The following is a 12,287-nucleotide window of genomic DNA, read 5'->3' as shown; positions in this document are numbered from 1 at the left end:
TGTACCATGTGATTCAAATCAATTTAACTCAAAACAGAGACTTCCCTTCGTCAAATTTAAAGTTAGTACGTGTAAAAGTGCTCAAAAGCCTATATTAACAACCTTGTAAAAGAAATGAAGAGATGTATTTTGTGGTGGGATGATGGTCAATCTACTTGGGTAACTAAAAATTCTTTTAGACAAGGTTGGATCATTTCTCGTATATATTCTGTTTGATGCATGACATGCAACGAAATATGAAGGAAAGAAAAAGAAGTTACCTATCTGCTTTGCGCTTTTTTATGAGAACATTTGAGTGTTCGCATATAGCCTTCTAATGTAGATTTCTTCTAGGTGCATTATAAATGGAACTAATTGCTTAGCCTGATACTTTACAAGAGAGCCATTGTAGCCATTAACAAACTGCTTTTTCTCTTGTTTTCGACTTTGATTCTAGACTTTGACAATTTGGAAAACTTGTCAATGGTTAAGAGATGTGAAATTTCATAGAAAACGCCGCTCGTAAATAATTTACACAAAGGGAATAGTAGATTAACCATCATCTCTTTATTTTAAACCAGAAAATCTCTATTCAAATATCTACAAAAGCTTAACGATGTGATATTTATAGAGGCGTAGATGACCAAAATGGTTAGATCTTTTTAGCTATTCAAAAATTTAATCATCACACGACATTAAGAAAAATCTTTAAATAATATGGTCCATAAACTGTTACAGAAGTCACGTCAAGAGACATTGTTATACTTTTCAAAAGAGTGTATCTAATTGAAAGTTTATTGTTATGTGAAGTAGTTGTAATTTTCTTACAAAATGCAACTTAAACCGTTGTCTTGGCACCTAACGTGCAAACTAAGAAAAGTCAAACCTTCTATATTATATCTTTTCAATTAATAATCCCTGCAGATATATGGCTACAATAAAGTTCAATACGCTTTCAAGAATTCTACACCTTTGATTCTCTAATAATTAAAAAATTCTCATTAAAAACAAAATAACAAAATGAAAAAACATCTATCTATGTATGGTCTATAATTGGGCACCTTGTCTTCTTTCTTCAGCTTCTTCTTCTTTAGTTGGCTTTTCAACTTCCAACAAAATCTTGCCTTGAGCTTTACCACTGTTTAATTTATCAATGGCTTGATGTAAATCATTGAAAGGATAAACTGAATCAATAAAAATTTTTACTTGACCACTTTGAACCAAATCTCTAGCTGACTCAATCCAACCCCCATTATAATCCAAAAATCCAAAACTATAATCATACCCAAGTAATCCCCAAGCTGCCCATTTCTTTCTCAAAAGAGAACTGGTGTATGCGAAAAATGAACTTCCTGGGTTTGTAGTATGATAAGCACCACCTTTTTTCAAAATGGTACTAATTTCAGGAAACAATTCTTTTCCACCAACAGTATCCAAAATATGATCAAAAGGACCTGATTCTTTAACACTTTCCAAAACTTGTTGCAAAATATTTGGGTTTTTTCTATAATCAATTTGTGAAGTTGCACCTAATTCACTGATTAATTCAGCATTTTTACCTGAGTTGGTAGTAACAATTTCTTTAGCTCCTTTCAATCTACATAATTGAACAGCATATCTACCAACTGATGTACCTGCACCCAAAACCAAGATCTTTTCATCTTTAATTTTCAACCCTCTTGAGATTTGCATAGCAGTACCTAAAACCAATGGGAATGAAGCAGCTTTAGCAAGATCAATGTTTGTTGCTTTAGTAGCAATTGGAGATTTAGTAGGATCAAGTAACAAATATTCAGCACATGACCCTCTATCAATCATTGGTGCTTGAATACCTTGAACTAAATCACCAACCTTAACTTTAGTAGAAGTGTTGTTACCGATTGAAACAACTTTTCCTGAATAATCCTTACCAAAACCTTGTTTCGAATTGATAAAACGAAGAAAAGCTGGTTTAGCCTTGTATAATTTGTAATCGACTGGATTTAATGAAGCATAGTTGATTTTGATCAAGATCTTGCCTTCTGGAGCTATATATTCGCCATTGGCGGATTTGACTAAATTGACAGTCTCTTGGATCAATTCAATTGGGTGGTTACCATTCTTGTAAGCCCAAGCTTTATATTCAAGTACAGGTGTTTTGAAAGCCATGGTTGCAGTAGTTTATATGTGGTAGTTATAAAAGAAGTTATAAAAGAAAAAGATATAAGATGAGTGACAATGGCTGGTGATGAAATTCGGGAATTGATGTTGTTTATATATATGTTTATATATGTCTATGCATCATCACAAGGTGAATTTAAAAAAAGATGATTGTTTCTGAACCCGGAGATAAATAATAAAAAGTTTTGTTACACAGTCAGAGAGTGTGTGTTTGTAAGTTTTGTTCCAGGAACGGCTAACGGGGTGTGGGAAGTGTTGTGCGACAGAGTGCGACCGAAGGAATCTTTTTTTCTTTTTCTCCACTCCCATCATACAAGTTAGAGTTTAAACTGTGGATCTTTTAAGGAAATAGCAACTTTAACAGAAACTTTTCTTTGATTGCTCTTGACCTTTAAATACATAATCAATGGAAGTGATAACCATTATAGCGTATTAACCATCCTTGCTTTAGTTGTAGAAGCTGTTAGTGTTTAATGTTTAATGTCGTATGCCACTTGTAACAAAGTGTAGTAAAATACAATATAAAAGCTTCTTAACTTTAATTTTTATTTTGTTTGTCTTTCTTTTTCCCGGATAAATTTCCTATTTCAAACTTAGTATCCGTTGTTTTATATTTTTCTTTTTCGTCTGTCGCAAATTTATTTATCCGTTATTTATAAGAAAGCGATATTTAAGTACAATACATTTTGTTTCTTTATAGACGATAAGTCGGACACAGCCAGCATTAAAAAGTGGCAAATGCAGAATTGATTTGTGTAGACGATAGTCGAAATTGGACGGGATGAGATGGAACGAAAACCGTTGAATGATTACTAATCTCTACATACTAAGTAAACAATCTTTAATGTACTCTCCCTTCTCTCTCCTTATTTGAATGGATTGTGGTTTTCCTCATTTGGTTTTGCAACTTCCAAAACAATCTTGCCCTGGGCTCTACCATTCTCCAATTTATCGATAGCTTCATGCAATTCATCAAATGGGTAAACTGAATCAACAAAAATTTGTAATTTTCCTTCTTGAAGCAAATCTCTGGCTAAATTAATCCACCCTCTATTACCTCTGTTTGAACTAAGTAATCCAATGGTATAATGATACTTGATTAATCCTAATCTCGATCCAATCATTCTAATTCTTGCTTTAGCTGTTCCTACGATGGCATCCCATCCAACTCCTGGACTATCACCAACTATAGTATAATAAATACCACCTTTCTTAATTATAGAGTCAATTTCTGGAAATAATTGATCACCGCCCCAACAATCGATAATATAGTCGAATTTGTCTGATTGTTTAACACTTTCCAATACCGGGTATAAGAAGTTTGGATGTTTATGATAATCAATTTGTGAAGTAGATCCTAACTCGGTTATCAATTCACTCGTCTTGCTTGAATTAGTAGTGACAATCTCTTTAGCACCTCCAATTCTTGCTAATTGAACATTATACCTACCGACAGAAGTACCAGCTCCCAATATTAATACTTTACTGCCTTTGAATTTCATATCACGAGTCATTTGCATAGCAGTACCCAAAACCAATGGGAATGAAGCAGCTTCAATTAAATCGATATTTGTTGGCACAGTAGTAATTGGTGACCAAACTGGATTAACCAACAAGTATTGTGCACATGATCCACCACCATAAATCGGCCAATTTAAACCTTGGACGATATCGCCCACTTTAACATCAGTTGGAGCATTAGCTCCAACTGATAATACTCGACCAGAAAAATCTTTACCAAATCCCTTTTTTGTATTGTAAAAGGATAATATCCATGGTGTCTTTTGATAAACTTTGTAATCAACTGGATTCAATGAAGCATAGTTGATCTTGACCAAGATCTTACCGTCAGGGGCAACGTATTCGCCATTGGGGCCCTTAACTAGATCGATTGTCTCATCAACGAGTTTGATTGGACTGCTACCGTTTTTATAAGTCCACGCCTTGTAAGTAATTTTTGGTGCTCTCAATGACATGGTAAAATAGATTAAGTTGTTTGATCAAAAGTAGAAGAAAGGATGTGGAGAACAAATGAAAGATGAAAGAATCTGAATGTCATTTTATACAAAAGCAATTGTTCTGTCAGGGTTGATGCATGTTGGGTTAAATGATCAAGAAAATGTGTTTTGTGCGTGCGGCTTTAAAGATAACGGATGCTAATTTTGTTAATTCGTACAAAAGTATCCGTCGGTTACCCCCCATACACGCACACAATGTCAATAGCGCGGCTTAAAACAGTCAACCTCACATGTTGATTATCAAAATCAGCTCCACTAAAGTTTCATAATAGAGAAAACTGTATATTCCATACATGAATAATCTTCAACACCTACCAAATAAAGTTTTATTTATTCCTCTTCACCATGTACATACGGAGGGGGTAAACTATTTAACGTTATTTGTTCATCATCAGAATCAACTTCTGAATAAGCATCATAAGTAAAATGTCCATCATCATCATCATCATCATCGTACACTTCCCCCTCTATGCGACCTTTACTACCTTCACGTTTATTCTTATTAACAGTGGCCCAAAAATCAGGTGGGAAATCATTTGATCGATCATCTTCCTCTTCATCAATTTCCGATCTTTCCAATAATATATCAGCATTGAATTTATTATAAGCTGGTGGTGCTGGTCCCGTTCCTTCTAAAGGTGCATATCGCCAATTTTTCACATTTGCTTCAATAAATACAAACCCACGTTGTCCTAAATTGACATGAATTGAACAGATGTTGTTGGCACCAATAATGGGGAATAATTGCCCATTACGTGGGAGTTTGAAATTTTTAATATGACCACCTAATTTTGATTCACTTACTTTCTTACCATTTCGAGTGAAAAAAATTGTACCTGATCGAGTTCTATAACCGACTCCAATTACATCACCTTTTGACAATTTAGGGAATGGGGGTTCTGATGTGAAATGGAATGGTTGATTGTGTCTTCTATATCCATCTGAATCATAACTTACTGAATGAGGATGACGACCCGGTAGTCTAAACCAAGGGTATGGCTTAATTCCAAGACCTATAGATATTAACGTATCATTTATATCTCCATCAGTGGAGCTGGTTTCCGGTAACGAATATATTTTGGCTTCATAATAATACACTTCATTCTTCATTGGTATTGGTAAATTCGTTTGACAAGAACATTCAAAATTCTTGAAAAAATTCAACTCCGTCTTGTTAACAATCAATAAATCATTATTAGTCAACATTTGATCTTTAACAAATTCAAATGCATTTATGCCCTTTTCTTGAATAGACAAGTTTTGACTCAAAGTTAAATCACCAATATAATAGGGGTTCATTTCAAGAAACTCCCTCGACTGGAAAAACAATTCTTGTTCATCACTATTTAATTCAAGGTATGCTTGATTCTCTTCTTCTCTTCTCAAATCATCTTCAGTGGCTCTATTTGATCGATGAACAAAGTAAAAAATTAGCACTGAGATGGAAATTATACCAAATATTGACAGTAGGGTAATGATGACTACGAGGAGTGCTGTGCTGAGTTTACCATTATGGCCGTGCGTACGGTTATATGGTGGTATTATTTCAGGTTGATCTAGTTCAAGATACATGGTTAGTGGCGATGGGATGGAAATAGGGCGGTATTGAAGGGTGTGGGGTTTACTTCGCTGTATATACTTTGTGGTTGAAATGGTCGTAAGCTTTATGTCTTAATTGTGGCAAAGTCTTCTATTAATCTTAAGGTTATGATGATGGTCTGTTCTTTATGTGTGGGTGAATGGGTGATAGATTAAAAGTTTGTAAGTTGTTTTTGGGCCTACTGATAACAGATGAATGAAAGGAATCTTTTTTACAATGTCATTAATTTAAAATTTCTTTTTATTTCTATGGAGTGAGCTACCACTTCCTATTGTCTAGTTTTTACAGCCGATTGAGAGTGTGGTCACACTGTCACAACTTCAATGGATCCCGAAAAAGGTGTGTCGTTTAACTATGACGCTTGATGAAATATCACTGGTGTCATCTGCTGTGTTTGAATTAAGTACTGAATGTGACCTTTCTCGTCCAAGTTTTTGAGAAACAAATGTATCGATTGATAGGCAATCCTTCAATATATATGTATTACAAACTAGTCAAATTATCTGTCACAATCTCCCTATACAAGATTTATGCACGAGAGCTTCAAAAACAGAAGTGTCAGTTCCAACTGACAAAAAGTTCATTCAGACAAACCACGAGTGCACGCAGATTTTAGCAAAGTTATACATACATTTCGCAACTCTGTATTGTGTTCTAGATGATCAAACTCATTTTCTCTTTCTAAGTGTTCTTTTCCCAGCGCTAAGTCTTTAGCTGTTTGTCAAACAAGAGAAGTAGATTGGTCTGGGCTACAATGGCACGCGAGTCGACTCTCATTCGAGTAAGGCTTGTTTCGGAGCCAATCACGTAAGACTCTTTAAAGACTACAAGAGGGCTTATTAGTCTCTTCTCATTGCGGTGGCCGTGTTCTGGTGCAACCACAAGGCTTCGCTGTCTAAGCCGCGTCCGTCTATTAGACACATTAAGAAACGCGCCGATATTGTTGTGAGTTTCACCTTTTCTTTACAAAGTCTACGTCGTAAACCGTCTCGCCATAGTTTGTTGCTTACATTTTGGTAATACGACTTTGTCTAGATTACCGCATTTAAGTTGAGTTTGAGGTTGGATCATAATTTGTACTGCGCCTACATTCATAGACCACAAAATAAAATAAAATCGACAGAGTAGAAACATGATCTGGGGAAAGAGGGAAAACGTGTGATTTGGAAATACGGGTAGTCAATCAAGTCTGCTGATTCGATTCGATTAATTCGATGTTCTAACAGATAAGATGGTGGGTGTTAGAGATGATTTTAATTAATTGTCCTGATTTGGATAGTACAGCCAGCGCGATTTGCAGACAAAAAAATTATTCACTCACAAAATTGGAAAATTCATAACCTTTCGTTACGCTTCTAAATTGTTGCATTGTGTTCAGTCAATGTATTCAAGATAATGGAGGTCAATTCCTTGGCACACATGTTAGACATATTACAATAAGCTAAAGTCGTCTAAGCCTTTAATCTAATGATTGTGTGGTTTTTATTGTGATTTTTTTGTTTTTTTGTATTAACGAAAGGAGAAAAAATATTTGCACTTTATAAATTGGCGTCTGTGTATTATTAATTGAAAGGGAGACGAAGATTAAACAATTGTGTTGTGACACATGCATTATTACATGATCTATTATAACCGCATAAAATATTTGCACAGAACAACTGCCTTCCCCCTTTGAGATGCATTTTACTTTATTTCTTGGGGGCTTGTGTATGTAGTATGTAGGATGTTCTATTTTTAAACCATGTAAACAAAATTGAATTTATTTTTAACTTGATGCAGTTAAATTGGTTATATCATATTCGTGTGACACTATGAACAAGGCTCTGGTGAGCTCACATAAGCCCATACCTGTAAATATATAAACAGTGATAAATCATCCTGATTTCGTTTCCAAGTTTACTCTTTACCCATTCGAGCCATTCTCTAATACACACATTACATACGAAAAATGCTAATAACACGCGCTTTTTCACTCGCTTCAATACTCATTACTGCTTCAGCTGCCACTAGCAGTACCTCGTGCAATCCAGTCAAAACGCTGTCATGCTCCCCAGATCCAGCATTAGGAGGATCAATTGAAGAAACTTTCAATGACGGATTAGGTTCTTATTTCACCAATCTGGGTAATCAAGGTAATGTCACCACTGGAGATGAAGGTTTGTCACTTACCATCAATAAAAGATTTGACAACCCATCCATACATTCAAACTTCTATTTAATGTTTGGTTATGTTGAAGTTGAATTGAAAGCTGGTGAAGGTAAAGGTATTGTTTCATCATTTTTCTTACAAAGTGATGATTTGGATGAAATTGATATTGAATTATTTGGTGGTGATGAATATGAATGGCAATCAAACTATTTTGTTCAAGGAAACACATCTACTTATGATCGTGGTGGATATCATCAAATTTCTCCAAATCCGTTGACAAACTACCACAAATACGCCATCAATTGGACTAAAGATTCTTTGGATTGGATCGTTGATGGATCAGTTATAAGGTCATTACAAATTACCAATTCACAAGGTTATCCACAAACACCAATGAGAATATACGCAGGTATTTGGGCTGGTGGTGATTCATCAAATGAAGAAGGAACTATTCAATGGGCTGGTGGTGAAACTGATTATAGCGATGTACCATTCACTATGCATATTAAATCTATTACTGCTATTGATTATTCAACTGGCAGTGAGTATTCTTATTCTGATCAAAGTGGATATTGGCAATCAATCGATGCTAAAGATGGTGAAGTTAATGGTAGATATAGTGATGCTCAAGATGATGTTAGTAGAGTTGATAACGGTGAAAGTATAGACGATAGTGCGTCAATTGAGCCATCGAGTACCACCGAAAGTTCAAGTTCAAGTTCAAGTTCAAGCTCATCTAGTTCATCTAGTTCATCAAATGCATCTGGTTCATCCAGTTCATCCGAATCATCAAATTCATCTGCTGCATCAAGCTTATCTGCTGAAAACTCGCTGTCATCTGAGTCAAAAACCTCTGCATCTGCATCTGCAACAGAGACAACTGACTCATCATCAGACTCTACTCAATCAACTCAAGGTGCGGACAAAGCAGAAACTGAAGCTTCATCCGCGTCTGCAACCACAAGTGAAGCTGCTTCCAGTGAGCACAAATCAACCACGTCATCATCATCGAGTGAAACAGCATCAGTATCTTCTTCATCTGAAAGTTCAGCTGCTGGTTTGGCTTCAAACATAAGATCGATGCAATTGGTTACGTTTTTAGTTCTGTTTGTTTCACTTGGATTCATTCTTATATAGATTCTAATAGAAAAGCAATATAAATCCGTTTTTTCAATTCGTCTTGCTGTATCTATATCAATTAGTTTTGTTTCATCTTTTTTATTCAAATTTGTTGCAAAATTTTGTAAAACTTTTTCTCTTTTTTGGCAACCGAACTTGTAGAAATTTCAAATAGATTGAAATTAATCATCAATTTCTAGCAAAGCGCTCCAACCATACCTGATAATTTACTTTTCAAAACTGGCACCTGGAGCCTAAGGGGCTCATGTTGTGTCTATTAAACTCGAAATGCATGGTCCTAATGGCAACACCAACAAAAATGAATCTTTTCTTCAAAGTGCTCTATAATTTCATCATACTTATAAGATTATTAATTAAAACATGCAACTTTATACTGTAGTGATGGCTAGTTTTATGGCATTCCTCAGCCCAATCTATCAATTTAATATCAACATTGGTTTAAGTCATGTGCTAAACTTTAAGCTGATGTATTTAATATAGTTTATTCATTTAAAGAAATTAGTGCGATGGCGCAGTGGTTTTACAGCTGACTGGGTGGCCAAGCTGGTTAAGGCGTGTGACTGTTAATCACAAGATCGAGAGTTCAATCCTCTCCCTGGTCGTTTTTTATCCTAATTTTTTTTTGTAACAAGTTTGAATTCTACACTCCATATGTCAAAAACATTCAGAGTTAATTTTTATTACTCTACTTATAGCAATCTTCCTAAAGATAATCTATTCATTCAAGGTGACGTAATTGGCTGGGAAAAGACCAACTTCACCAGTCTTTGAGTGTTTTCCAGACCACCAATCTTCATCCACAAAGTCAATCTCAACAATGAGATCGCCTTCTTCAAAACCTATTTCGTTGTCTTCATCCTTCTCGTAATCGTACTCTGCTGTTGCAGTTACTGTACCAGATTTTTGTGAGCTAGGCTCTGCTGCTGGCTGCTCCTCTTCATCCTCCTCTACCTCTTCTTCCTCTGGTTCTGGCTCTGGTTCCGGTTGTCTTGGAGGTGGTGGAGGTAAGTTTCTTGCCGGCAAGGTTGCTGGTTTTTCGTCTTCTTCTTCCTCTTCCTCATCATCATCTTCGAATCCTTTATTTGCTGGTGGCAAGTTTCTTCCTGGCAAAGTAGGTGGTTTGGGCTCTTCTTGTTGTGAATCGCGAGATGGCAAGGATGGAGGCAAGTTTCTAGCTGCTAATCTAGCTGGTTGCTCGTCTTCATCGTCTTCATCGTCTTCATTGTCTTCATCGTCTTCATTGTCTTCATCGTCTTCTTCCGGTTCTGGTTGTCTAGCAGGTGGAGGAGGTAAGTTTCTAGCAGGTAAGGAAGCTGGTTTTTCGTCTTCCTCATTGTCATCACTATTAATATTTGCGCTTTTTTCAAACTTGCTTGCCAACTCAGACGCGTGGCTTTGGAAAGACTCCTTTTCATCATTTCCTGCTTCCGGTTCTTCGTCTGCAGAAACAGTCTTGTACTTACCTCTCTTTTCAGCCCAAATTTGTGCTGGTGTTTTACCATTCTCGGCTCCAAAATTTCTTGACAAACCGCCAACAACTTTATAGCTTCTATCATTTTTGGTTGTACCAAATGTTGGCTTAGCTCCGAACGAAGGTGCTCCCGATGGTGTTGCGTTTGCTTTGTATCTATCAGCAACTGAATGACCAACTTTTGGTTTCGGAAGTGAGGTCAATCTACCATCATCATGTTCGTAAGCTTTCATACGTTCACTCAATGGTTTTGGAGATTCCTCTTCTGGTTTGTCTTGCGAAGCATTAAACTTGGACTTTGGAGCAGAACTAACAGTGTCAGACTTTTGTTTTCTCAATTCTTCGATGTTAACCTTAGTTGGCTTGTAAGTGGAAGGTACATCTTCCAATGGCTTTTCATCAAAGTCACGTTCTTCCACATCTTGAGCATCACCCCATCCATCGTCGCTAGATTGAGGCTTCGGTTTGTGACCAGATGGCACAGAAGTAATTGGTTTTCCAGTAGATTTTGGAACAAAGGATGGTTTACCAGTAGTTGATACTGGCTTTGAAACAATTGGTTTGGAGACGTTAGTTGGTTTTTTGGTGGTGCCACCAGACACAGTCGAATATCTTGCACCAGCGGCTGCACAAACTCGGTTCAAAAAATCATCAACGTCCAAGTCGTCTTGATCTCTAGCAGTAATTTGAATATGATATCCGCTAAAGATTTTCGAAATTTCAGCAAAATTGTTTGCAAACGACATTCTCAATTTAGTTGGGGCATTATCTGGGCACCAACCCACCAAAATATTCTTGGACACATCAGACCCGGGGACAGTAACCCTTACCAAACCGAATTGAACCTGTCCATCAGTGAAGTTTTCAACAAATTCATCCAAAGATCCATTTCCCGTTTCAGAAACATCCAACGTTGCATTTTTGTCTACTGAGTAAACAACAAAGGAAGTACTAGGGTCTCCTTTTACAACTTTGAGGTATGGGTCCTGAATCCTCTTGGAATTGGTTGAAGTATCTATCTTTTCCATCTTTTCTTTGCAAATGTAAATTCGTAGCTAATTTATTGTGGGCAATTGACTGGAAGAATGGGCGAAGTTGCTGAAATTTTAGCACAATTCGGTCACTGATTTCGGCATTGACGCTACCACGTGTGTTCAAAAACTCCGTCCATAATACAAACTAAAAAACTACATCCAAAATGTAATGTTTGAAACTTCTAGCTCTTGATTATACCATCTAATAACATATATCGAACACTAGACCCATTAAAAAGTAGACCAATTACCCATGCAAGGAAGTGCCATCTGAGAGAGGATTACCTGTAATCCTTTTCCCGGTAGCAAAATTCAACAGCGACAGCGTCATACGACAGCTCAAGTATTTCCTCTCATGAGCTCGACTTAACTAATGCGTAAACCAAACACCACATCATGATATAACCTGGAAGGTTTCCTACAACACCCAGAACAAATATTTCTTGAAATGGACTTTGGAAAAACTTGTGAATATTACCCTGTCCACACAATACATAGAAAGCTGCATTGGTTAGTGACAAACCACCGAAGAAAAAGAGAAACCCTTTCAAGGACTCGAGTGTTATTATCCCCGCAACAACTCCCAATACTAAGGATGCAACATCCTGTATGTACTGTAGTTTTTGCTTGTTGGTACTAATACTCAATTGACTGTAGAACTTTTTTGAATCCATCATTTATTGGGAGATGTATCGAATTTCGTATGCTAAATGTGGCGATGATGCCAGTGGTGTGA

The 12,287-nt window shown here is 36.4% G+C and overlaps 6 protein-coding genes and 1 non-coding gene across 7 annotated transcripts; 2 read left to right on the top strand and 5 right to left on the bottom strand. All coding sequences in view use genetic code 12, as the record gives it.

Annotated features, from left to right (window-relative positions):
- Window positions 1-1,026: 1,026 nt before the first annotated feature.
- CORT_0E00930 (hypothetical protein) lies at window positions 1,027-2,127 on the bottom strand (the record flags this gene model as incomplete). Its single annotated transcript, XM_003869766.1, has 1 exon — window positions 1,027-2,127. The coding sequence occupies one exon, from the start codon at window positions 2,125-2,127 to the stop codon at window positions 1,027-1,029; it is 1,101 nt and encodes a 366-aa protein (XP_003869815.1).
- An 878-nt stretch (window positions 2,128-3,005) lies between these two features.
- CORT_0E00920 (hypothetical protein) lies at window positions 3,006-4,115 on the bottom strand (the record flags this gene model as incomplete). The annotated part of the gene is made up of 1 exon (XM_003869765.1): window positions 3,006-4,115. The coding sequence occupies one exon, from the start codon at window positions 4,113-4,115 to the stop codon at window positions 3,006-3,008; it is 1,110 nt and encodes a 369-aa protein (XP_003869814.1).
- A 372-nt stretch (window positions 4,116-4,487) lies between these two features.
- Window positions 4,488-5,729, bottom strand: CORT_0E00910 (hypothetical protein; the record flags this gene model as incomplete). Its single annotated transcript, XM_003869764.1, has 1 exon — window positions 4,488-5,729. One exon carries the CDS (start codon window positions 5,727-5,729, stop codon window positions 4,488-4,490), a length of 1,242 nt encoding a protein of 413 aa, XP_003869813.1.
- Window positions 5,730-7,705: 1,976 nt separating this feature from the next.
- CORT_0E00900 (Crh11 GPI-anchored cell wall transglycosylase) lies at window positions 7,706-9,043 on the top strand (the record flags this gene model as incomplete). The annotated part of the gene is made up of 1 exon (XM_003869763.1): window positions 7,706-9,043. One exon carries the CDS (start codon window positions 7,706-7,708, stop codon window positions 9,041-9,043), a length of 1,338 nt encoding a protein of 445 aa, XP_003869812.1.
- Window positions 9,044-9,574: 531 nt separating this feature from the next.
- Window positions 9,575-9,648, top strand: CORT_0_Asn(GTT)_68. Its single transcript has one exon. It is a non-coding gene (tRNA).
- Window positions 9,649-9,760: 112 nt separating this feature from the next.
- On the bottom strand, window positions 9,761-11,545 carry CORT_0E00890 (Abp1 protein; the record flags this gene model as incomplete). Its single annotated transcript, XM_003869762.1, has 1 exon — window positions 9,761-11,545. The coding sequence occupies one exon, from the start codon at window positions 11,543-11,545 to the stop codon at window positions 9,761-9,763; it is 1,785 nt and encodes a 594-aa protein (XP_003869811.1).
- A 359-nt stretch (window positions 11,546-11,904) lies between these two features.
- Window positions 11,905-12,228, bottom strand: CORT_0E00880 (Emc6 protein; the record flags this gene model as incomplete). Its single annotated transcript, XM_003869761.1, has 1 exon — window positions 11,905-12,228. The coding sequence occupies one exon, from the start codon at window positions 12,226-12,228 to the stop codon at window positions 11,905-11,907; it is 324 nt and encodes a 107-aa protein (XP_003869810.1).
- Between the last annotated feature and the right edge of the window lie 59 nt (window positions 12,229-12,287).

The sequence above is a fragment of the Candida orthopsilosis genome, assembly GCF_000315875.1.
Source record: "Candida orthopsilosis Co 90-125, chromosome 5 draft sequence".
NCBI lineage: Eukaryota > Fungi > Ascomycota > Pichiomycetes > Serinales > Debaryomycetaceae > Lodderomyces > Lodderomyces orthopsilosis.
Note: the sequence above shows the minus strand (reverse complement) of the source record. Positions and strands in the feature narration are given on the sequence as shown.